Source organism: Lissotriton vulgaris, chromosome 2_1, assembly GCF_964263255.1.
Source record: "Lissotriton vulgaris chromosome 2_1, aLisVul1.2, whole genome shotgun sequence".
Classification (NCBI taxonomy): domain Eukaryota; kingdom Metazoa; phylum Chordata; class Amphibia; order Caudata; family Salamandridae; genus Lissotriton; species Lissotriton vulgaris.
Window position 1 is genome coordinate 225,725,145 of NC_141687.1, and position 25,960 is coordinate 225,751,104.

Sequence of the window (25,960 nt, forward strand, 5' to 3'; positions counted from 1 at the left end):
GGTGTCTGAACTCTGACGTGGCGCAAGGCCTCTTTCTGCAGTGGGGAGAGCCTTGGTTAGATCTGTTCGCCACCGAAGAGAACGCGCAATGTCATCAGTTCTGCGCTTTGGAATTTCCAAGGCGGCTCTCGCTCGGGGACGCTTTTCGTCGTGAGTGGAGTTGCGATCTGTTGTACGCATTTCCGCCTATACCACTTCTGCTCAGAGTGCTGAAGAAAATCAAGCGTGACCGGGCCCACGTCATCCTTGTGGCTCCAGACTGGGCTCGAAGGTACTGGTATCCCGAGCAACTCAGTATGTCAGTCGATCCCCCGATTTGTCTGCCTCTTCAGGGCGACCTTCTGTCGCAGCAGCAGGGGACGGTCCTCCACCCGAACCTGTCCAGTCTCCACCTCCATGCTAAGAGATTGAGCGGCGACAGTTGAGGCCATTTGACTTGCCTCCTGAAGTCTGTAATGTCATTCTGGCAGCCAGGCGTCCCTCCACAAAGTCGCAATACGCCTGCAGGTGTAACAGAGGCTGTGGACCCTCTCAATGCCCCTCTCTCCTGAGGTTCTCCTCTTCCTTCTTTCTCTTGCCCAGCAGGGCTCTTCTCTGGGCACTATCAAGGGCTACCTTTCTGCCCTTTCAGCCTTCTTAAGGCTACCTGATCAGCCTTCTATGTTCAAGTCCCTCATTGTAAACAGATTCTTAAAGGGCATCACTCATATGTTCCATCCTCTTCCTTTCGTGATGCCCCAGTGGGTCTTGAACCTGGTTCTAACTTACTTGATGTGCGCTCCCTTTGAGTTGCTTCATAACTGTCCTCTCCGTCTTCTTACATTTAAGACTGCTTTCCTGGTTGCCATCACCTCTGCCAGGAGAGTGAGTGAGCTTCAGGCTCTTTCCTCTAAACCTCCTTTCCTTTCTGTCCATCCGGACTAGATTGTGTTCCGGACAAAACCCCCTTTCCTGCCTAAGGTAGTCACAGCCTTCCACATCGAGCAGTCCATCACCTTGCCCACCTTCTTTCCGCCTTCGCATCCCTCGATAGGATAGAGGAAGAGAGGCTCCACCGTCTGGACCCAAAACATGCGTTCTCTATCTGGATCGCACACGCCAGTTCCGGGTGGATGACCAACTCATTGTTGGTTATGTGGGCGCTAAGAAAGGACGGGCGGCGCACAAGCGGACCATCTCTTGGTGGATCGTGCTGTGCATCCAAGCGTGTTACTCTTTGGCTAAGAAGGAACCTCCTGTTGGGCTGAGAGCCCACTCCACTCGGGCCACGGCGACTACTACTGCCCTGGGCCAAGGAGTCCCCTTGCAGGACATTTGTCACGCAGCTACGTGGGCCTCGCTGCACACATTCGCAATACACTACTGCCTTGACATACAAGTCCTTAGGGATGGCTTCTTTGGCTATTCCGTCCTCCAGGACTTTCTGGTGTGGTGTTTGGTTCGCAGACCCACCACCGGGGTTGGTATTGCGGGAGTATCTATTCTAAGGTAAGGAATCTATCACTAACGTGTCTCTTTCAGATGTACAAGTTACTACTTGTCTAACGATATATCTGTAAGTGACATTAGTTAGTGATAGATTCCTTACCGACCCACCCATCCTCCATGTTCTGCGAACCGATATATAGGGTTAAGGTCATCCCCTTTCAGGGCCCTAGTTTCATGGCACCAGTGTTGATTCTATCATGGCTCTGTGTATCTGGCGCGGAAAAGCTGTGTATAAGGACATGACGTCAGCGCGCGAGGGCGGCGTCTAAGTACTCCGGCGACGTCATTCCGGCGCTAACGACGACGGACACGGAGCCGCGGACGACGCCTACCGACGCGCAGGGGTATTGCTACGCAAAAGTTTCCAGATCCAGTCAGACGCCTGGGGATATTCTAAAGTAAGGAATCTATCACTAATTAATGTCTCTTACAGATATATCGTTATACAAGTAGTAACTTGTGCGTTAGCTACACTGCATGTAGCATAGCTGTTTTAGTTCTCTTCCACTGTGTCTGTTACTTGTCAAATATTGTGACTCCTTAAGAACATTATGTAAAAAAAGAGTATTGAGATATATAATAGTGTATTACTTATTGAGAACAACTAGCTGACTGATTACAAATGTCCTGTGGGATTTAGTTTACCAAAAATGATGTATAGACCCGATCAGTTTGTGGCACATGTGCTCTTTTATTTATGTAGCAAAAATACCATTAAATATATATTTTACTAAAAGAATGGTATTTTGTTCCTTTACACATGTTTTATGTCCAAAGTGAAGTCTAGGTGCCATGTTGTTGATCATTGTTTTAAGCGGCTGTCCCTTTGGCAACTCGTAATGTAACAAATCATTTCCAGTTCCTACTTAAAAGAGAACCTTCCTACACTTTGTTATAGTGTCAATACCTATAATGCTTCTAATTTGTGTTTAAATAAACTCTACAGATATGCCTATTGTTCTAATGCTTCCTCTACCTGTATCCTCTACAAACATGTCTATTGTTATGTCGCTTCATTTAACTGTATCTACATCCATTGTATAGCGTTTGTATCTTTTTTCCATCATAGTTACTAGTGGCTTTCCTTTCCATAACTGTGCATGAAATAAATGATTTCAGATCCATACTTTCCCGACAGTTTTTTCTCATTTTTGTTTCATAGTTCTCTCTGTAACCCATGTTCGACTGAAATAATTTGATATGTGATCATCTCTTTCTCTCAATCGATTCTTGTTTGGATCAAACTTACATCTCTAACACGCTTAAATAAGTTTCTGTTCAGAGTAGAATATTTCATCCTTTAATAAAAATCTTAAACAACAAAATTGTTATTGGTGATTTACATAATTTAAATATTTGTCCTGATTACGAGCTGTAGGAGTTAAATTCCAATGCTTGTTCAAACGGGAATTTGTACATGGATCAGAATTCCAGTTGTGCAATAATTATCGTATCCAGGTGCTCTCCCCCTGCCACATTTCGGCAAGTAAAACTAGCTGGTTTTTACTGGAGATATCCTCCAAATGAAAAACGTGCATAAGCTCTAAATATCTCACAGTGGGGTAACCGTATTTATTGCGTGATTGAAATTCCTCACCCTTTTCTGTCCTTGTCTAAATCAGGGCTTATGTGTGGCATGCCACCATTCCCCTCTTATTCTTTATGGTATCCCCTTGGGATACATATGAATCTTGGTCACCATGGCGTCCTCTTGGTGTTACTGAGTCCAATTTTTCAGTCTATCTTAAATCTAACTGTACCAATATCTTAGATGTTCCCTTCTTAATCTGCTTTGTACTCACCGACATGAGCTAGTTGCCCACAGTCTTGAGATTCCAAATGGGACACAAAAGAGAGATGCCAACTTGAAGTTATAAGTGATGTGAACACCACAATATGAGTTTGAGGTTATAAGCACACGTGCAGATACATTTGACCTTTATACTCTTGTTCTGAGCATTTGGTGACTAGTGAGCCTTGTCATGAACTGGATCTACAAACTTGTTACAATCAAGCTGATGGTAATTAAGACTACCTCTGAAGATATTTTTTGGGGGGGAGATTGAAACACGTTAGTTGCAATGTGTGTTATTTGATCAGGAATTGAATAAGTAAAAAAAGTTCCAGTTGACACAAATTATTGCAGAGAACATTTTTATGGATACAAATTGGACTAATGTGAATGAACGTGTGAACTTTGTGATTTCAAGTTGGTGCCTGTAAGAACTGGGGTCACCAGTTTCCCGGGGGTAGCCTGGCACAAGCAGGTAGGCACCCGAAAGCTCAGGTGTTAAGTGACTACACAGCACACGCATCTACTGAGACAAAAGAAATACACACGCAATGACTGAGACTACACCAATAGGCTAGATTCAAATCAATAAGCTTTTATATAAACTTAGAATCAGGGCAATCAAAAATTCACAGTAGCAATAACGTATTAGTTTCCCCTAAAAGCACATGTGTTTCGTCACTTGGCAATAAATACTTAAATGAATAAATATTAAATATTAGATAATCATGGGTTTGGCAACAGCCTTTATCTAGAATAAAAATGCAGGGTATTCAATAATCCAGGCAACAATATCTCATTAAAACATTTCATCAGTAGGGAGTAAAGGAAGCAGTATACCATTTCGCACTAACCATTTCATTAAAGGAATAAAGTTTCATTACTCTGCAAACACCATCTTATTAAAGGAATCATGTACAGGTAAACATTTCCTTATATAGTACTAACATTTCATTCGAGGAGCATTTCAAGAGTAACTGTGGGCATATTTTTTACAGGCCCTACGCAGGAATAAACATTTTTCTAAGATTACTTTCTGCAATCCTATTCCCCTTAAAATTCATTCAATGTTTCAATACTCATGGGGAACCTCTGGGCATGTAGACTCGCCTAACCTAGCCCTCAAAAGCAGTCACCAGTCACTGGGGCCTACTGCGAACCGTCCCAGTTAAGGGATCTTCTTTGACTCAAATTAGGGTCATCGGGCCCCATTTCAACTATCCCCAGGGGAGGGGCGAACTCGGGCCACCTGTGGCCTTCTGCCCTCCTCCCGGGGGTTACCTTTGTCTTCGGGCTTCCTTAGCCCCTTGCGGAGGCGTACAGCCGGTGGGGGGAGGCTCCTGCCCTCTGGTAGGCCTCTTTTGGCCTTCCGGTGAGCCCCGGGCCCTCCGGGGGCCTGAACTGGCAGGTGGGAGCTCTCGGGGCGTGATGAGCCGGTCAGGGGAGGCCCGCGCGATTCGGGCGCTCTTCCTGGGCCTCTCTTCAGCCCCAACGTGGTTCCGGCACTCGTCCGGCCCTCTTGCGGGCCGGGGACCAACAGCAGGGAAGGCGGGGGCGGAGTCCAGGACGCGCCCCCGTCACGTGAGGATGGAGCCTGACCTCGGGCCTAGAGCAGCCTTCCTTTCCGATGCGGCGGCCCTCTCTTGATCAGGGGGCTGCCGAGGGGGCGATGCATTCGGCGCGGCACCACAGGGGTGCGCTGGGGCCGCGTCCATGTCCGTAGGCCTCAGGCGTGCTTCGGTGCCGCGCGGCAGCGACAATCGGCAGGCCGGAGCCCGCACAGGACAACGAGGGTTGCGGCGGTGAGTGGGCCTGCTAGCGCTTCCTGGGCACAGCGCGTCAACAGGCAGCCAGCGCCTCACAAGCTCCTCAGCCGGGCGGCACCACGCTGAGGCAGGCAATAGGATGCAGGGGCCCAGCGCATCTGCTGGGGGCACAGTGGGGAGCGCTAGAAGGCAGCACAATTCACGTGGGCAAGACAGCGCCTGGGGGCAATAATGTAGTGCTTTTCAGGGTACCGCAGTTCTGGTGAGGCCAGCGCTTCTCTGATAGTACCACAAGAGAGCGTCTGAGGGGCAGTTTACGCAGTTTAAGGATCTATCATAGAGTAGTCAGATCAGGTCAGGCAGTTCAGTCAGGGGGGGTTAGGCAGAACAGCGCAGGGGAGCTTCTTCTTGGCGCTTGTTGGTTCTGGCGCCTTTGGTTGACGTAGTTTCTTGGTTTCCTGAGAGGGGGGGTGAGTTGAAGGCTTGTCAGCAGGTCACTTCAGATGGTCCCTGGGTTCCCCTCCCGCCGGGCCAGGTCAGTGGGCTAGTCCAGGGTTCCTCACTCTACTTGGAAGGCAGCACCTAAGCCCTGTCACTCCCAGTGGCATAGGTCCCTGACTAGGCCCTACCGCCTAAATCTCCTGCGTGGGTCCCCCAGGTCAGTGATGCCCCAACTACTCCGACTGGAAAGTTTCCCTCCCTTTCCTTATATAGCGACAGTTGGCAGTTGGCAGTGGCAGTTGGTGTCACCTCCCCTGTTCTAGAAGGTTCCAGGAGCTTCCCTCATTCTAGCTATGGGCAGGCTGGCAGGCTGGCATTGCAACATTGTTTAAGGGTTCCAGCCAGCTCCTGGCTACTAGTGGGCGTCTACAAAGACCGCGCTGCAGTAGCAGGGGTCAGTGGCAGCCATGTTAGGGGAAGAGAGCACCTGCACCTTAACATTGGGAAACAATGGGAAGGTGCCCAGAGACCTAAGGCCAACAAAAAGTAGGTGGGAAAAATAAGGCAAGGGCGAAAAAAAATAGGGAAAGACCACCCTAGGGCTGACAGGTCTAACATGCGTCCCCCCCAGCTGAAAGTGGGGAGAGCTACCCAACCTTTAGGGAGTTCTCGTCACTAAGGCAGAAAAACCGGGAGAGACTGTCAGCATTGTGGTGGTCAACTCTGGGTCGATGTTACACCCGAAAGTCCATCCCCTGTAGGGAAATGGACCACCTTAGCAACTTGGGATTTTCACCTCTCATTTGCATGAGCCAGCGAAGGGGTCGGTGGTCGGTTTGAATCAGGAAGTGAGAGCCAAAGAGGTATGGCCTCAACTTCTTCAAGGCCCAGACCACAGCGAAGGCTTCTCGCTCGATGGTACTCCATTGCCGTTCCCGAGGGAGGAGTCTTCTGGAGATAAAGGCCACAGGTTGGTCTTGGCCGTCGTTGTTGAGTTGCGAAAGCACAGCGCCTACGCCGTGCTCTGAGGCATCAGTCTGCACGATTAATTCTTTCTGGAAGTCAGGAGTGGCCAGCACCGGAGCGGTGCACATCGCGCGCTTCAGTGTTTCAAATGCCTCTTGGCAAGCAGCCGTCCAGATCACCTTGCGTGGCTGCTTTTTGGACGTCAACTCGGTCAAGGGGGCAACGATGGTGCCATATCCCTTGACGAACCTGCGGTAGTATCCAGTGAGGCAGAGCAAGGCTCGGACCTCAGTTTGGGTCTTGGGGGGACTCCCAGGCCATGATGGTCTCAATTTTGGCCTGGAGGGGTTGCACCTTACCCCCGCCCACCCGGTGTCCCAGGTACACGACAGATCCCGGTCCAATCTGGCACTTGCTAGCCTTGATGGTGAGGCCAGCACGTTGCAAAACCTGTAGCACCTACTGGAGATGCTGCAGATGGTCCTCCCAGGTGCTACTGAAGACAGCTATGTCATCCGGGTACGCCGCTGAGAGAAACTCCAGGCCAGACAGCACCTGGTTCACCAACCGCTGGAAGGTGGCCGGAGCATTCTTGAGCCCGAAGGGCATCACTCTAAATTGGAAGTGGCCCTCGGGTGGAGAACTCTGTTTTCTCCTTTGCTGAGTCGGCCATGGCAATCTGCCAGTACCCTGATGTTAGATCAATGGTGCTGAGGTACCGGGCTGCTCCCAGCCGGTCTATCAGCTCATCTGCCCGTGGGATCGGGTGAGCGCCTGTCTTGGTGACAGAGTTCAATCCCTGATAGTCCACAGAGAACCGAAGTTCTGGTGTGGTGCCCGGTGGAGCCGCTTTCGGCACCAACACGACCGGACTAGCCCAATGACTGCTGGAAGGTTCGATCACCCCCAGCTCCAGCATTTTGGCCACCTCACCTTGGATGCTGTTCTTTACTTTATCGGACAGCCGGTAAGACTTGGTTTTTACAGGCGGACTGTCCCCTGTGTTCACATCATGGCTACACAGATGTGTAATTCCAGGCGTGAGGGAGAACGAGGCGTACTGCTCCAGCACCTGGCGGCAGTCCCTCTGTTGTTCTAGGGTCAAGGATGGGGAGAGGACAACTCCCTCCACTGAACCATCCTTCTCCTGGGCCGCCAGAAGGATAGGAAAAGGCTCACTCTCCTCCTCGCTCCCATCCGTCACCATGAGGAGAGCAAGCTCAGATTGCTCATTGTGAGGCTTCAGGCGGTTGACGTGGAGCACCCGATGGGGCTGACTGGGGGGTCTTCAAGTCAACGACATAGGTAGACAGGCCCCGATGCTCCACAATTTCGTACGGACCAGACCACTGGTCCTGGAGGGCACTAGGCTCCCCAGGCTCCATGACTCACACCTTCTGTCCAGCGTCCAACTCCACCGTCCGAGTGTTGTGGTCATACCACTCCTTCATGACGGCCTGGCTAGCCTCCAAGTTGTCTGAGGCGTCCTTCCACAGCTTGGCCATCTGGCTGCGGAACGCCAGCATGTAGCTGACGACATAACTGGGAAACTTCTTCGAAGTCTTCTCCCACCCTTCTTGACAAGGCTGAGGGGTGGGGTGGTGGCAGTTCGAAGGGGCTGAACCCGACTCCCTTCTGTGGCACCTCGCTGTACAAAAACAGCAGGCAAGGGAGGAGGATGTCCCAATTACGCCTCAAGTCCTCTGGCAGGCTCCGGATCATCCCCTTCAAGGTCTTGTTGAAGCGCTCTACGAGCCCGTTAGTCTGGGGGTGGTAAGGAGTGGAGAACTGGTAGGTCACTCCGCACTCCTTCCACATGGCCTGCATGTAGGCCGACATGAAGTTCGTGCCCCTGTCTGACACCACGACCTTGGGGAATCCCACTCTGGTAAATATTCCCATTAGTGCCCGTGCCACCACAGGTGCAGTGACGGTCTTCAGAGGAATAGCCTCTGGGTACAGAGTGGCGTGGTCCACTAACACCAAGATGAACCGGTGTCCTGCAGAGGTCGGAGGGTCCAAAGGCCCAACGATGTCGATTCCGACCCGCTCAAAAGGGGTCCCGACCACCGGCAGCGGTTCCAAAAGGGCCTTCACTTTGGTCTCCGTCTTGCCACTTGCCTGGCAAGTCTTGCAGGTCTTGCAGTAGGTGTCAGAGGCAAGTCTCATCCTTGGCCAATAAAAATGAGGGACTAGCCTCGCAAAGGTCTTGTCCTGGCCCAGGTGTCCAGCCAAATGAATTTCATGCGCCAGTTCCAATATGAAGGCCCGGTAGCAATGGGGGACCACTAAGGCCCTCGAGGATCCATGCACCGGAACCTTAGGCTCACTGTAAAGGAGGTCATCCTCCCAGTACACGTGAAAACTGCCGGTCTCCTGATGAATCGCTTTGGCTTTGGCCTGTCGCTGCATGCCTTCAAGCGTGGGGCACTCCTTTTGCGCCCGACGGAATTCCTCCCGGATAGGCCCTCCTTCCACATGCCACTCGGCAAGGGTTGGCAAGTCTCCCACGGGAACAACATCCACCTCCACGGACTCCGGGGATACCTCCACAGGCTCCCCATCCATCACACGGGGTGTGTCTTCCACCACATTCTCAGGACCAGCATCGGGTTGGGCCGTTGTCCCAGGCTCCAACCCGGGTTGAGTTTCTTGCCGGGCAGCCATGGACCGCGTGACCACGCAAGTCCACCCCGGTAACCCCAGCATCTCAGTGTGGTCCTTAAACTCCACTTCCTTCCAGGCGGTATGTTCCAGGTCGTTTCCTAGCAGACAGTCCACGGGCAAGGCAGGGCTTATCGCAACTCTCAACGTGCCTTTAACTCCTCCCCACTCAAAGGGAACCTGAGCCACGGGATAGTAGCTCAGACTGCCGTCGGTCAACACGGCCGGATGGAACTCATCAGGTACTACCTGCTCAGGGGACACCAGCCGCCTCACTACGGTGGACATGCTGGCACCTATGTCCCTCAGAGCGTCCACCTCCTCCCCATTGACCTTCACCCTCTGTTGGTACTTAGCAGTATTCGATGGTAAGGGCGTCACTGGGACCATCTCTCTATCCCCAAGTGAAACCAGGGTTAGGCCTGTCCACTCCGCTTCCCTATCTAGGGGCAGCTCCATCCCAAGCGCTACACTAGCCACCCCGAGACTCGTGCCACCTGTGGGGGCTGGGGGTCGTTTGCAACCTAGTGTCCAACCTCTCCGCATTCATAGCACCGGACAACTTTTGGCTGCTGACTCTTGTCAGGGTAAGTGGGCTTTGGGGAACTGGACTGAAGTGGGGTACCTACTCCTCTCCCAAACTGTCTAGTTTGTGGGCCTCGTGAGAACATCTCCCCCCTCTTTCTTCTGGGGGACGCCCTGTCCGCCTTTCGGGCCATCTCCCCCGGGGCCCTTGTGCTAACCCAGGTATCCGCCTCCTCCGCAAGCTCACGGGGATCAGTCAGCTTCCGGTCCACCAGATGTTCGCGCAGCTCCGGAAAACACTTATCCAAGAGCTGCTCTCTCAAAAAAAGACTGTACAGGCCTCATAGTCATGCACCTCGCTGCCACACACCCAACCATCCAGAGCCTTACGGGCATAGTCAAAAAAATCCACCCAATTCTGCGTGGACAGCTTATGGCTGCCACGGAACTTCTGGCGATACCTTTCGGGGTTGAGGCCGAACTTTTTAATGAGCACCTCCTTCATTGGGGAATACCTGAACTGGTCTGCTTTATCCAAGTACAGGAGGGTGTCCCTGACGTTGGGAGGTATATAACGGTACAGGCCACCTCCCCAATGTTTCTCGGGCACCCCATGGGCGGTCTTGCCACTTCACACGCCTCCAACCACCTAGCAATGTCATCCCCCTGGGTGTAGCTCGCTATCACCTCCTTGGGTAACCAGAATCTGGGCTCCTGCTGAGCCCCTGGTACGCTGCCACCATTAGGACTTCCTGGCGCACCCAATTGCAATGCTCGCAGCTCCATTTCTTTAAGCTGGAGCTCGTGCGCCAATTTCCTTTCCTCCATAGCTAATCTTTTTTCCTCCAAAGCAAGCTTCTTATCTTCCCTTTCTCTCTCCCTCTCAAGCTCTAGCTTGGCAAGCTCCCACTTCAGTCGCCTCTCCTCCCTCCTGTCCTCATACTCCTGCGACGACGCACTCCCCCTGGATACACTACTCCCTGCCCCGGAACGTCTTCCTGGCAACACATTGTCGGTCATATCAATGTTGAGCAGGCCTGGGTCTACCGGAGTGCCCGCCTCCCCTTGTGTGACCTGTCCCTCCTGTTCCCCATCCCCTCTCCCCTCTGGGTGGGCCCTTACCCATGCCCTCAAAGCGGTGCAGAGTTCTTCCTTTGCGGCTCTCCGCCCAACCGGCACCCCCATCCACTGACAAAATTCCCTAAGCTGCACCACTGTGTACTCCTCTAGATCGGCTAGCTGGAACTCCATTTTGCAAGGTGGGGACCCAGATAAAATCAAGGAAATATGCTAGAACGTGGGTACAATACTGGGTCAGCACAAGTCTCTACACACTCTACAGGCTAGACAGTGGGGGGTCAATTGTGCAAGCTTGTAGGCACTATAGGTGTCCAGTCTAATTGCAGCGCACTCTGTCCCACTGGAGGGTGCTGTATAGTCACAGGTCCTGGATCCCACCGCTCAACACCAAATGTAAGAACTGGGGTCACAAGTTCCCCGGGGGTAGCCTGGCACGAGCAGGTAGGCACCCGAAAGCTCAGGTGTTAAGTGACTACACAGCACACTCATCCACTGAGACAAAAGAAATGCACACGCAATGACTGAGACCACAACAATAGGCTGGATTCAAATCAATGAGCTTTTATATAAACTTAGAATCAGGGCAATCAAAAATTCACAGTAGCAATAACTTATTAGTTTCCCCTAAAAGCACATGTGTTTCATCACTCTGCAATAAATGCTCAAATGAATAAATATTAAATATTAGATAATCATGGGCTTGGCAACAGCCTTTATCTAGAATAAAAATGCAGGGTGTTCAATAATCCAGGCATCAATATCTCATTAAAACATTTCATCAGTAGGGAGTAAAGGAAGCAGTTAAATAGACAATATAGCATTTCGCACTAACCATTTCATTAAAGGAATAAACTTTCATTACTCTGCATACACCATCTTATTAAAGGAATCATGTACAGGTAAACATCTCCTTATATAGTACTAACATTTTATTCAGGGAGCATTTCAAGAGTAACTGTGGGCATATTTTTAACAGGCCCTACGCAGGAATAAACATTATTCTAAGATTACTTTCTGCAATCCTATTCCCCTCAAAATTCATTCAACGTTTCAATGCACATGGGGAACCCCATGGCATGTGGACTCACTAACCTAGCCCCCAAAAGCAGTCACCAGTCACTGGGGCCTACTGCGAACCGGCCCAGTTCAGGGATCTTCTTTGACTCAAATTAGGGTCAACGGGGCCCCATTTCAACTATCCCCAGAGGAGGGGCGAACTCGGGCCACCTGTGGCCTTCTGCCCTCCTCCCCGGGGGTTACCTTTGTCTTCGGGCTTCCTTAGCCCCTTGCGGAGGTGTACAGCCGGTGCTGAGAGGCTCCGGCCCTCTGGTAGGCCTCTCGCGGCCTTCGGGTGAGCCCCGGGCCCTCCGGGGACCTGAGCTGGCAGGTGGGAGCTCTTGGGGCGTGATGAGCCGGTCAGGGGAGGCCCGCGCGACTCCGGCGCTCTTCCTGGGCCTCCCTTCAGCCCCAACGTGGTTCCGGCACTCGTCCGACCCTCTTGCAGGCCGGGGACCAACAGCAGTGAAGGCGGGGGCGGAGTCCAGGACGCGCCCCGTCACGTGAGGATGGGGCCCGACCTCAGGGCCTAGCGCAGCCTTCCTTTCCGATGCGGCGGCCCTCTCTTGATCAGGGAGCTGCAGAGGGGGCGATGCAGTCGACGCGGCACCACAGGGGTGCGCTGGGGCCGCGTCCACGTCAGACGGCCTTAGGCGCACCTTGTGCCGCGCGGCAGCGACAATCGGCAGGCCAGAGCCCGCACAGGACAACGAGGGTTGCGGCGGTGAGTGGGCCTGCTAGCGCTTCCTGGGCACAGCGCGTCGACAGGCAGGCAGCACCTCACAAGCTCCTCGGCCGGGCGGCACCATGCTGAGGCAGGCAATAGGGTGTAGGGGCCCAGCGCTTCTCCAGGGGGCACAGCGGGAACGCCGGAAGGCAGCACAATTCACGTGGGAAAGACAGCGCCTGGGGGCAAAAATATAGCGCCTTTCAGGGTACTGCAATTCTGGTGAGGCCAGCGCTTCTCTGATAGTACCACAAGAGAGCGCTTGAGGGGCAGTTTATGCAGTTTAAGGAGCTAGCATAGAGTAGCCAGATCAGGTCAGGCAGTTCAGTCAGGGGGGTTTAGGCAGAACAGCGCAGGTGAGCTTCTTCTTGGCGCTTGTTGGTTCTGGCGCCCTTTGGTTGACGTAGTTTCTTGGTTTCCTGAGGGGGGGGTTGGTGAGTTGAAGGCTTGTCAGCAGGTCTCTTCAGATGGTTCCTGGGTTCCCCTCCCGCTGGGCCAGATCAGTGGGCTAGTCCAGGGTTCCTCACTCTACTTGGAAGGCAGCACCTAAGCCCTGTCACTCCCAGTGGCATAGGTCCCTGACTAGGCCCTACCGCCTAAAACTCCTGCCTGGGTCCCCCAGGTCAGGGATGCCCCAACTACTCCGACTGGAAAGTTTCCCTCCCTTTCCTTATATAGCAATAGTTGGCAGTTGGCAGTTGGCAGTGGCAGTTGGTGTCACTTCCCCTGTTCTAGAAGGCTCCAGGAGCTTCCCTCATTCTAGCTATGGGCAGGCTGGCATTGCAACATTGTTTAAGGGTTCCAGCCAGCTCCTGGCTACTAGTGGGCGTCTACAAAGACCGCGCTGCAGTAGCAGGGGTCAGTGGCAGCCATGTTAGGGAAAGAGAGCAACTGCACCTTAACATGGGGAAACAATGGGAAGGTGCCCAGAGACCTAAGGCCAACAAAAAGTAGGTGGGGAAAAATAAGGCAAGGGCGAAATAAAAATAGGGAAAGACCGCCCTAGGGCTGACAGGTCTAACAGTGCCTCTCTGTGGTATATCACTTACCAGTCTATTGATATCCATTAAGATTTATCAGCAGTATAGTGCAGAATTTTGAGTGACTTTTAGTTCTTTTTTTTCTAAAACAGATTTTATTCGCCAAATAGCACATACAGAGCAGAGCTCTGTACCCCAAAAACTTCTGCATAAGGAACATATATCATCATGAATTTGACTGTTTACATGAGCAAAGCAAGGAAAAATGGAGATCAATACAAATTAAAAACCAACAAAGAAACCATAACCCCACAAATCCACCCCACCCCCATTGCACTAACTTCCACCCCAGAGCAGCACATTAACATAAAAAAGCACCTTTTGCAAAAAGTATGGCCTGTCATTGCACATGAGACTGTGTCCTGCGTCAACAAAATAGAGTTAAGCTGGGTCGAGGGCCCTGCCGTAGAGATAGGCTCCAAGCCTCGGTAGTCCGCCCATCGCTTCCCGATTTTAAAATGTTTAAGCTAGCACCCTCTTGCCGTGAAGATGGGAATTTCCAGGCCCATGCAGAAGTCCAGACCGTTCTTCCATGTGGACCCTGAGGGCCCTACCGGTGCCTTCCAAGCCCTGGCAATATCTCTTTTAGCCAGAGTGAACCTCAGCAGCATAAGATGGCATTTGTATATGTTGCCCCCAACCCCGTCCATAACATGTAGGAGTACCAGCTTTGGCGAACAGGAAAGGTCCCACCCCAACACTTCTGATAGACAGGCCATAACTCCCCTCCAGAAACGTGCCAAGTCAGAGTAGTGCCAGACAAAGCAGAGCAGTGCCAGACTGAATAAATCTGGATACCCTCCTCCCGCTCGCATCTGAGACACACAGCCACAAAACCTGCCCTCCACTACCTAACCATGGTGAAGTATACCCGATTAAGGTACTTGAACTGGATAAAGCGTAGACTTACAGCTATGGCAGCCCCAGCGGGGAGGCCAGGGCCTCAGTCCAGTCCTCCGCTTCCAGTGGGCCCACATCACCCTCCTAGGCCTCTCTGAGTTTCTGCAGCGTGGGGGAGCTGTGAGTAATCGGGGATTGGTAAATTTTTTAGATCTTTTGGTCTTGGAGATCTCCCATTAACACCTTCGCTTCAGGCTAAACTCGGCTAATGACTCTAAACCTCCAAACTAGGGAAAATAGCGTGCCAGAATTGAAGATATCTATGAAATTGGGTTTTCGGCATATCAAAATCTTTCTGTAGATCTTGAAAGGACTTAAGGACCAGTCCCTGCATTACGTCACCCAGAGTAGAGATACCAAAACTGTCCCACCCACGAAACCCAGGTACAGTAGCCAATTGCAGCAGTCTCCCATTGTGCCAGAGGGGAGTCTCTCGTGTCAATCTATTCCACCAGCCCATCCTCCGTCGAGCCTGCCGCTAGATTTGGAATACCACCTTCGTATCAGACGGCAAGGAGTGGTGCAGAGAATAGTATAGTGTGTAAAGAGAGATCCCCCATGCACCTCAGTTCGACAGCATAAGTTGGTTCGGCCCTATTCCCATACCACCATTCGTTTAGGACAAGCAGGTGCGAGGCCATAAAGGACAATAAAATATGAGAGTTTGCCAGCCCCGCACTGTATGTAGATTGAAAACACGTCAGTAGGGCAACTCTCGCCTCTCCACCGGCCCACAGAAACTGTCCCAGGGCCGCGTTGACCTGTCAAAACCATCTGGGAGGGATCAGATAGGGGTGATTTTGCAGATGGTAGAGTAAGCGGGGGAGCGAGACCATTTCGAAGATGGCAGATCTGCCGTATATAGACAATGGCATATGGGACCAAGTCTTAAAATCCTCCCGTACACAGTCCCATGTTGGAGCCAGATTTTTGTCCCAAGATTTGGTAGGCGAGTCTGATAGAAACACTCCCAAATATTTCATATCCCGGGACTACCAGAACGGAGGATGCCCAGGAGCTGAGACCTGCTGCATCCCCGAGAACCCAGAGAGTGGACTTTCGAGGGTTCATAGATAAGCCAGAGGAATCCCCGAAAATCTGCATGATGAGATTCCGCTTCGGCCCGTCCTGTCTAAATTGGTGAGAAAGAAGAGCACATAGCCTGCATACAGAGCAATATGGTCCGACAGTCTGTGTGCCCATTCAAAGCCATCACTTGTGCATCGATCCGCACCCAAACGGCCAGGGGTTCCATAGCGAATGCAAACAACTATGCAGACAAGGGGCAACCCTGCCTGGTACCCCGTCCAATGGAAAATGTGGAAGAGATAGAGCCAGCTACGTGCACTGACGCGGTGAGGTCTATGTAGAGCAATGTCAGGTAGGACAGGAAGCGAGGTTCAATATTCAGCCTGCGTAAAAGCGCGAATAAATATACCCATCTGAGAGAGTTGAATGCCCTATCCATATCTGCTAGTAACAGAGCTGCTATTTTGCCCAACCCCTGAACGCCAACAAGAGCAACATGCTCTCAACTAATATTATGATGAGTCGCCCGCTAGGGCATGAAACCAACCTGGTCTGGATGTACTAGGGAAGTGATATGGGACCGAATGCGGTTGGCCAAAGCCTTAGCCAGAATCTTGGCCTCCACGTTGAGTAGAGAGATAGGGCGATATGACGCGTGCTGGTCAGGGCCTCGGGGTTGGAGGCACTTCCGAGTGTCTCCAACCCCGAGGCAAACAGCCCCGCTCCCTGGCCTCCTCCACCATCTCAGGCTAATGGGGCCATAGCAGCAAAAAATATTGTTTAAAAAATTCACATGGGAAGCCATTTGGCCCTGGGGCCTTACGTGTGTGTGTGTCTATGTGTGTCTGTGTGTCTGTCAACAAATTGCCCGAAAGCTTGGCGGTGCACTCGCGGGAGGCCGTCCAACAGGACTTTACATTTCTCAAAGCTCCTTGGCAGCACGGAATAATCAGTAGCCTGACGCGTTTCGATGTGAGAACATCTTAATCATAGGGATGCTAAACCGCTCGGCAGAAAAGGCTCTCTTTTATTTCCCTCAATTAGCATATTTGATTAGTGCGTGACCCTCAGTGGGCTGGTTGTCATAGTGTTCATTGCAGAGGATGTTGGGACATGTAGTCCTCCTTCGATACAATTATTTTCTCCTTAGCAGGTTTCTGTCATGGTTTAAATTAAATGCTTTTATTCCTCCTTTGTAGGATCCGTGGTGCTTCAGGAGCTTGCTTTACTTTTGGCTCCCCGTGCTGTATGGCTTCACAGAAGGTTCCGGCCACAGCCCCTCCATTTGTTTTCCAGAGGCGGTGCATCCACCCACGGCAGGGCAGCCGTGGGAGTTTATAATACAACAAATTGCCCGAAAGCTTCCCGGTGCACTCGCGGGAGGCCGTCCAACAGGACTTTACATTTCTCAAAGCTCCTTGGCAGCACGGAATAATCAGTAGCCTGACGCGTTTCGATGTGAGAACATCTTAATCATAGGGATGCTACACCGCTCGGCAGAAAAGGCTCTCTTTTATTTCCCTCAATTAGCATATTTGATTAGTGCATGACCATCAGTGGGCTGGTTGTCATAGTGTTCATTGCAGATAAATATATTTATATATATATATATATATATGTTAAAACAATTTCCAGTGATTGTGATACAAAGACTTTATTCAATCCTTGTGTTTCTGATTTTAACAAATCGTCATCAGTTATTCCTAAACCTTCATGAGCTACTTTGGTATAGAGATTCAAGATATTCATGGTAAACATCACAACATTGATTTTGTTTTTTCATTGACAGATTCGAACTGAGAAGAGCCCTCATCCTACCATCCTACCTGACCTACCATGGCATCCTCAAGACACTTATTTGTATGCTTTATGAACATAGAACGAAGTTACCTGAATGATATATAATGTCTCTGAGTGAGACCAAACCACTAGGGGACAAACATCGATGCTGTTAAACTTGCACCCACCTGCAGGCATTTTGCCACCTGCAACTGCAGCACTGTGTAATCTGAAAGAGACACTTTAGTGATAGATTCCTTACCTTAGAATATCCCCAGGCGTCAGACTGGATCCGGAAACTTTTGCGTAGCAGTACCCTTGCGCGTCGGTAGGCGTCGTCTGCGGCTCCGCGTCCGTCGTGGGCGCCGTGATGACGTTGTCGGAGTACTTAGATGCCGCCTCCGCGTGCTAACGTCAGTTCTTTTTTCCGCGCCAGCAAGCGCAGATCTGGAAAAGCAGTAACCCGTAGTCAATTTTTGGCTAACTTTTTTGGATCATTTTTGATCATTTCTCGAAGTCTTACGACTCCGATTGGTGCCTTCGGGATGCCTGGTTTCAAGCACTGCGAGGATTGCGACCGCACAGTGTCGGTCACGGATCCTCACCACCTGTGCCTAACTTGTCTAGGTGACGACCACGACGTCATGGCCTGCGCCGACTGCCGGGCCCTCTCTTCGAAAGCCAGGCGGGAGCAGTCCCGCAGGCGACTCGAACTCCGGCAGTTGGCCCCGCGCCGTGAGAGGTCCCGGTCCCACGGGAGGTCGAGGGACAGGTCGTGGGCTCGGAGCCACCACAGTTCCGAGAGTCGGCACCACTTCTCCGGGTCAAAGTCGTCGTCAGGTAAGAAGCACAAGAAGTTGAAGAGGCGTCATCGCTCTTCTGACTCCCCCCGACGCTCGTGCGATGCGGCTGGGGGTTCGGGTGACACCGCCCACGCGGCTCCGTCGGAGTTGCGGGCGTCGTGTCCAGCTCCACACCCTCCGGTCCCTGGGCGAGACGCGACGCCGGAGGAGATCGAGCGCTTCCTCATGGCCATGAGGTCCCTCTCTCCACCGACGGGCTCCGCGGCGCCTCCGGGCCCAGCGGACCCGTCTGGGGCCCCTAGCGGGTCGGGGGCTTCGACGACGCCGGCGCCTTCGGGCCCGTCGCCGCAGGACCCCACTGTCCCGACACCGCCGGCGCCTTCGGGCCCGGCGCCGCAGGGTAAAGCGGTCCCGATGCCGCCGGCGCCTTCAGGCCCAGTGCCGCGGGACCCCACTGGACCCTCTTTGGGATCTGGATCGTCACCGGTGGACCTTACAACCCCCCCCGGCGTCGGTCCGTCTGGTGTCGCCACCGGCGCCGTCCTCGGGCGGCGCTACCCCGATGCCTCCTTCGCTCCGGTTCCGACGTCAGCATTTGGAGATTTTCACTTGAATGAGCCGGCCCCATTGATTGAAAACCCTGAGTATCAGGAGATGGGTGATGAGGAGGATTGGGAGGGGTCTGAGGACCCTCTGACCCAAGCGTGTCAGTCTCAAGAGGACTGGACAGGGGAGCTTGGGGAGGCCAGTGGCCGGACACCTCTCCAGACACTGGTTTTGTATCCCCTCCTACCATGGCTTCGGAGGAGGGGGCAACCTATAGTGTGGTGTTGATGAGGGCTGCCAAGGCCTTGGGCCTTGAGCTTCCCGTCGCGGCCGTGAGGACTAACCTCATCACTGAGGTCCTTAAACCGCAGTCAAGCTCAGCCGAGCCTCTGCTGCCCTTCAATGAGGCCTTGACCGACGTTCTTTTGGGCACTTGGTCCAGGCCGGCTACAGGTACGCCCGTAGATAGGAACGTGGCCAGACGCCACCGCCCGGCCCCGGGCAACCCATGTTTCCTGTCCACCCACCCCACCCCCGAGAGTCTGGTCATCCAGGCCTCCAATTCCCAGACCGCATTCTCGTCGGCTCTGCCGGACAGGGAATCCAAGAGGTACGAGCAGTACGGAAAAAAGATCTTCTCCTCCCTTAGTCTGGGACTGCGGTCTTCCAACACCGCATGTCTCTTGGGCCGCTACACCCACTCTCTGTGGGAGACGGTGGCGGAAGTGCTGCCAGAGTGTCCGTTGGAGGTACAGGCCAAACTCGGCCAAGCCCTTGTGGAGGGTGGGGATGCAGCCAAATATTCTATCCAGTTTGGGCTGGATACCACCGACTCACTAGGTAGAGCGATGGCAACGACGGTGGCGGTTAGACGCCATGCCTGGTTGAGGTCCGCCAACTTTTCGGCAGATGTCCAGAACACTCTAAAGAACATGCCGTTTGATGGCCGCCACCTTTTTGGCGACAAGGCAGACCATGCGCTTGAGCGCTTTAAGGACTCCAGGGCTACGGCCAAGTCCTTGGGCCTCGGCCCCGCGCCAGCAAACGGGTGCCTTTCGCTCCTTTCGTGGCCAAGGAAGGGGCGTCCCCACACGTGCTGCCAGCCACACGCCGCAGACTAACTTCCAGCGCGGTGGCCGCCATGGAAATCGCCATGGAGGCGGTCGGGGACAACAGCGAGGCCAGTCCACACCTTCCTCCGCAGCATCCGCCTCTAATCCCTCGTAGTCCGTGCTTCTCGGCCCATGTGACGCCAGTGGGGTGCAGGGTTCGCCATCAACACTCTCACTGGCGGGGAGGAGCTACGTCAGCAAACAAGATGGCTGCTTAGGCTCCAAGCTCCGCTGACCTCCGTAACCCGCCGCAATATCCTGTGCATTATCCTGACTTTACGCCCGGTCTCTGTGTGCATGAACTGTTCCGCACTCCGATGGTGAAATCCGGAAACTTTTATCGGCTTGTTGGAAGAAGTTCTGTCGTGTTGAAGTTTGCGGGCTGCTCCAGCGGTGAAGCCGGGGCCTCGAGTACTTTCACAGCCGGGCTGCAGTGCAACAACATCGGCCAGAAGAACCAGGCTGGGTCCGGTCAACTGGAGTGGAGGCTTTGTTTAAGCCCGAATTTGGTAGCGATCGTTTCAATAGCTCATTATCGATGGAGGAGTGATCCTGCTTATTGCCGGCTGTGAGTGGGGGTCCCCATCCCGCGGACCCGGTAAGTGGGGCCGCCGAGGTTCGTGATTCGGGGCCTCTGGCCTGCGGCCTTAACGGTGTGGACCGTGGCTGCGAGCAAAGACCGGTCACCCTCCGCATCTGCACGTTCACGATCCTGTTTGTCCCCCCCGAGGATGTCTGATTCACCCGGGGAGGTGATTGGGATTGATATCGGGCATGAGACCGTGGATCGAGCGATGCACGAGCCATCGCTGAAGTCAGTACTGGCGGAAATTTGGGCGTTTCGATCACAGGTTGATGTCTTATTGAGCAAATTGGACTCGCGCCTATCAGAGATTCTCCTAGTTGACCCGGCCTTACGATTGAAACTGGAATCTGCAGCCATTCAAACCGTGGCCTTTTTGACTTTGTGCGAGAGCCCCATGAGGAAACCGGCATTGGAACCATCGGATGGTGCCCTGGGAGACGGTGTTCCCGAGGATGTCCTGGTATCACCGAACTTTCCCCTGCTACCGGCTCTGGAGATATCAAAAGGCGTTCCCCTCCCGGAGACTTTTGTTTGTGACTTTCCTTTCACTTTGTGGTCGTCTTCTCCTCTCTTGGTGACTCTACGACTCCTGTGCAGAATACATTGGGACTGCTCAGCCAGGAGGGATAGGTCTTCAGCGTCTAAAGTTCCCGTGGACCTACTGCCTGCGAGTCACCATGGATTGCTTTTTGATGACTCTTTTCTCCTTTATTACCTCTTTGTGTGCCTTTGGATCTCGACGGGAGGGGTCTGTGTTCTTGTTCGGAAGGGCCAAGGTTAGGATTGACTAGGTCGGGAAGGGTAGGAGTGACTTTCACGAGTGTTCGACCTGTAACTGCTTGCTCTAAGAGGCTGGGCGGTGTTTTCCGGTACCCTCTACTCTCTTCTTTAGTGTTGTCATAAGTGTTCTTTTATTGATAGCGGGGGCTGTATCTGGCGGGGGGTCTAAAGGGGCTGGGAGCCCGAATGTCTATGCCCTCCTCCATTCTTTTTCCTTCCTTTAGGGTTTTAGTTATTAGGGGCGACAGGCACGCTGCTAGTGGGGTTAGGCTGTAGCCATCTGCAGGGGTGCAGGGTGGGGGGCTGGTCGGGGTTTTTTTAATTTTGCTATTTTTATTTTCTATGGCCTTTTTTTTCCTTTCTTTTCTTTCCTAATGATCAGTATAGCTACGAATCATTCCGACTTTTATCGTATGCTTGTATCTAGTGCTCATGCTTTTCTGATATCCGATTTCCGGGTGGGCAGGCTCCGAGAATTGGCGCAACATGGAATGTATATTGTGTGTTCATTTGCACCTATCGGTATCCTTTGGCGCCGATTCTCCATCACAGTGGTTATGTGTCTATCCTGTTTCTTACCCTGTCCCCCGCATTATCTGGTTTGATTGTATGGCACCTGATCCTCTCTCATATAATATAAAACGAAACCTTTGACTCATTCTGTAACTTAATTATGCAGTCTTATACCAGTTTTGTCCTGAATCGCTGCCGAACCTCTGGGTTGTCGGCTGATGGGCTGTGTAATATACTGTAATATCGGTGGTCTTACTCTATCTAGCGGCCAGCCCCCGCGGTTGTAGGCCCATGCCTGTATTTTCTTGAATGCTATAATAAAGGTTTTTAAAAAAAACCAAAAAAAAACACTCTCACTGGCGCACTGTCACTTCAGACAGGTGGGTGCTGCAGATCGTCCGGAGGGGCTACTCCCTCCCCTTTGAGAGGACCCCTCAAGCCATGCCACCGCAACACCATCGCGTATCGGGGGATCACTTGCGGCTTCTTGGCCAAGCTGGCCATCGAGCGCGTTCCTGGGCCAGAAGTAGGACGTGGGTGCTACTCCCACTACTTTCTGGTACCCAAGAAGGGCAAAGGGGGCCTACGCCCTATCTTGGACCTACGGACCGTCAACGGCTTCCTCCGGAAGGAGAAGGTCCAGATGCTGACTCTGGCTCAGGTCTTAGCTGCCCTGGACCCAGGAGACTGGAAGGTAGCGTTGGACTTGCAGGACTCGTATTTCCACATCCCCGTCCTGCCGGCCCACAGGCGTTATTTGCGGTTCACGGTAGGCCACGAGGTCTCTTTCTGCAGTGGGGAGATCCTTGATTAGATCTGTTCGCCACTGAAGAGAACGCGCAATGTCATCAGTTCTGCGTGTTGGAATTTCCAAGGCGGCACTCGCTCGGAGACGCTTTTCGTCACAAGTGGAGTTACGGTCTGTTGTACGCCTTTCCGCCTATACCACTTCTGCCCAGAGTGCTGAAGAAGATCAAGTGCGACCGGGCACAAGTCATCCTTATGGCTCCGGACTGGGCGCGAAGGTACTGGTATCCCGAGCTACTCAGTTTGTCAGTCGATCCCCCGGTTCGTCTGCCTCTTCAGGAGGACCTTCTGTCGCAGCAACAGGGGACGGTCCTCCACCCGAACCTGTCCAGTCTCCACCTCCATGCTTGGAGATTGAGCGGCGACAGTTGATGCCATTTGACTTGCCTTCTGAAGTCTGTAACATTATTCTGGCAGCCAGGCGTCCCTCCACAAAGTCGGTATACGCCTGCAGGTGGAACAGATTTTTGGCATGGTGCACAGCAACGGCTGTGAATCTTCTCTCTGCCCCTCTTTCTGAGGTTCTTCTCTTCCTTCTTTCTCTTGCCCAGCAGGGCTCTGCTCTGGGCACTATCAAGGGCTATCTTTCTGCCCTTTCAGCCTTCCTAAGGCTGCCTGATCAACCATCTTTGTTCAAGTCCCCTATTGTAAATCGATTCCTGAAAGGCATCACACACACGTTTCCACCTGTTCCCTTCGTGATGCCTCAGTGGGACTTGAACTTGGTTTGCAAAGACTTTGCAAGAAGTGTCAGTATTTCTTATTTTTTTTTTCACTAGGCATATGTTACATTCTGTTTCAGTCATAAAGAGATGATATTTGTTTACTGCGTAAGCAGATCAAGAGACTTAGTGGTGCTTCTGATTTGTCACTCATTTGAAGCACAACTTTCAAACAAAAGTTCCCGAGACCTCCATTTCTCATTGGTATGTGTTCTGTATTACTTATTAACGTAAGATTGAAATAGGTTATGGTCATCGCCATCAAAACGACTACAACATCTGGGAATTTACAGAAACCAACCCTGGTCTCTGAGATTGGAAGTTTAAAATGCATCTTGAAAATGGTACTATCTGGGCACAAACTGTAAAGAAGATCCTTAAGTTGGCAAGGCAGTACTTTAAATACCTGTTGCCTTGATTGGCCTAGCTGTCACCATCTTTCCGCAATGTTAAGTTTGGTCATCTCTTTTCATGTTTTAAGGCACGAAGGCATCTGGATGTGTAAGAAAAAGTTTCTTACAAGTAGTTGCTCTGCTTCTCTTGTAGCCAAGGCTGTATTGTACTAACGCCTAATACAAATATATATATATATATATATATATATATATATATATATATATATATATATATATATATATTTTAAGAGCTAGTGTATGCGTAGCTCTGTAAATGAGACTGCTGTACATTACACAGTATGATTATAAGAATTATAAAGGCTCTCTAAGCTAACATTGTGTTTTAACTTCCTTGATATTTAACTGACCAATCTTTAATATGCAAACCAATTTTCTGTTTTAGCCATTTGCCTACTCACAGCACTACAGTTTATCCAGTGGTGACCACTAAGATCAGTGATCAGCAAAGACTTATTCAGCCATACATACACAACTATTCCTGGCTTCTGTTTACGGCATTGGCACTTTACAGTTCAGATTTGACAAGTGAAGAAGAAGTAAATGGGGAGAAGCTTGATTCACAGGTTCTTTCACATGCAAGAATATTACAAAGCCATTGCACAGAACTGCTAACCAATTGCTTGATAAAAGCACAGCAAGGAAAAGGTGAGCAATCTTATTTAATGTTGTCACTCAGTTATATGTAAACTGTACAGCACATGCTTTTTCTTCCTTATCTTGCTGTTGTCTATATGTTATGGGTGTGATGCAGGCGACTGTAAAATGTGTGCATTGTCTCAGGAGTTCTTGCAATGTCTGGCTTCCATTGCCACTCCATCAAATGTGGCCCAGTAAAGCCACCAGAACAGTGAATCAAACTACCAAAACACCAGCCTCAAACCCAACCTTAACAAATGGAGCAATTCAGCAAGCAATTGTCAGACATTGTGCCAAAATGTTTCTGAACAAAAACATGGTGCAAGTACAGCAGACTTGCTACATCCACTGAAATAAATATTTAATCAAATTTACAGATCAATCACACACATGGCTTATTTAAGGGAAGTAGTTGCGCCATTGGTCAGGTCATGAAGTCCATACAAATACGTTCTTGGATGCTAACAGTGATATTACTACTGTTGCTTTGGAGCTTGCCCTGTCTTCACAAATCACTATCATTTGACATTTCAATGGATATGGTCAGAATATCATGATTTGATACTAGGTCTCCAGATGTAAAGTTAAGTAACTTGGCGTATATTTAGCAAGGACCCCTTAAGTTCATAGAAAAATGATTCCTAGACCAGGGAAAAGTAAGCATTTGATATTTAACAATCTAGGTAACCATAAGAAATAATCAAAAAGATTTTAATAAATGGAAGGGAATTAAGCTACAAAAATGCTTGTTAACTTTAACAATTTATTAGAGATTAAAAAGAACAATATCACATTTACAAATTTAATATATACGTTAAAGTATAATATCGGCAAACTAGACTTAAACAACGAGGCGTAAATCACACTACATAGATCACATTACATATACAAACATATATAAAGTTAAAAAACAGGAAGTGGCTGATTGGTACTCTACGCGCGTTTCGGCGGCCAGCGCCTTCTTCTGGAGTAGCCACAAAAGTTTAGAGTTGTTATAATGCTGTATAAGAAATACTTTGCTTTCTGAGTTTCTTCAAAGAGCAATCCTAACCGTCTGGTTACAAGAGGTGATGTGTCAATATAACATGTATGGCTCAATGGCGGCGTCTAGTCAAGATAAGACGTTAATGTTCTATTTCCAAAATGGGTGGATTCCAAATAAGGAAATATAGCGCTGTATGGAAAAGAGATTAAATAACTGATCCCGCCGACCGGAACCTTTAGGTCATTCGAATCAAGAATATACTTGGTAGCTTAATAGATAACGAGATCCTCCTGATGTGGGGATTTTGATAGAGGAAGACCCCTCTAATCGGGTTGTTCCTCCTTCAGTAAAGTTGATTAAATAAGGTTTAAAATAACTCCCTGTCCAAAATGGTTTGACAGGGCTCTCTACTTCCGGCGGCGGGACACGAGGTTCGTGCAGTAACTTGGCCACTTGACCTTATTGGCTTTCATGGTAAATTCCATTAAAGCTCTCCACACGAATCATTTCATTACATCTGTCCACACGAACCAGGACCAGAGCAAGAGTATGTTTTCTTTTTGCAGTATGATATCAGAATTTGATTCATAGAAAGTGGAACAAGAGTTAGATAAACATACCTCTTCATTAGAAGTTTACATGCTGGGGTTTTGTACATAATGGTAGAAAGTCTACAAATGGAATTTGCATTACTGGCAGAAATGACTCCATCAGAATTACTGCTTCTGTGCCACAATCACAATTTTACCTCTGCCTAGTGGGGGGTGGGGCAGGGTGTTTGCATTGGTGGTGATTGCAGTG

The 25,960-nt window shown here is 50.9% G+C and overlaps 1 protein-coding gene across 1 annotated transcript in view; it reads left to right on the forward strand.

Moving 5' to 3' along the window:
• Positions 1-25,960, forward strand: part of ZZEF1 (zinc finger ZZ-type and EF-hand domain containing 1) — a 1,733,356-nt gene that overhangs the window by 991,176 nt on the left and 716,220 nt on the right. Inside the window, exon 36 of the mRNA XM_086954803.1 lies at positions 23,921-24,183. Within this exon, the coding sequence (XP_086810929.1) occupies positions 23,921-24,183 (263 nt within the window). The remainder of the gene's footprint in view (positions 1-23,920; positions 24,184-25,960) is intronic.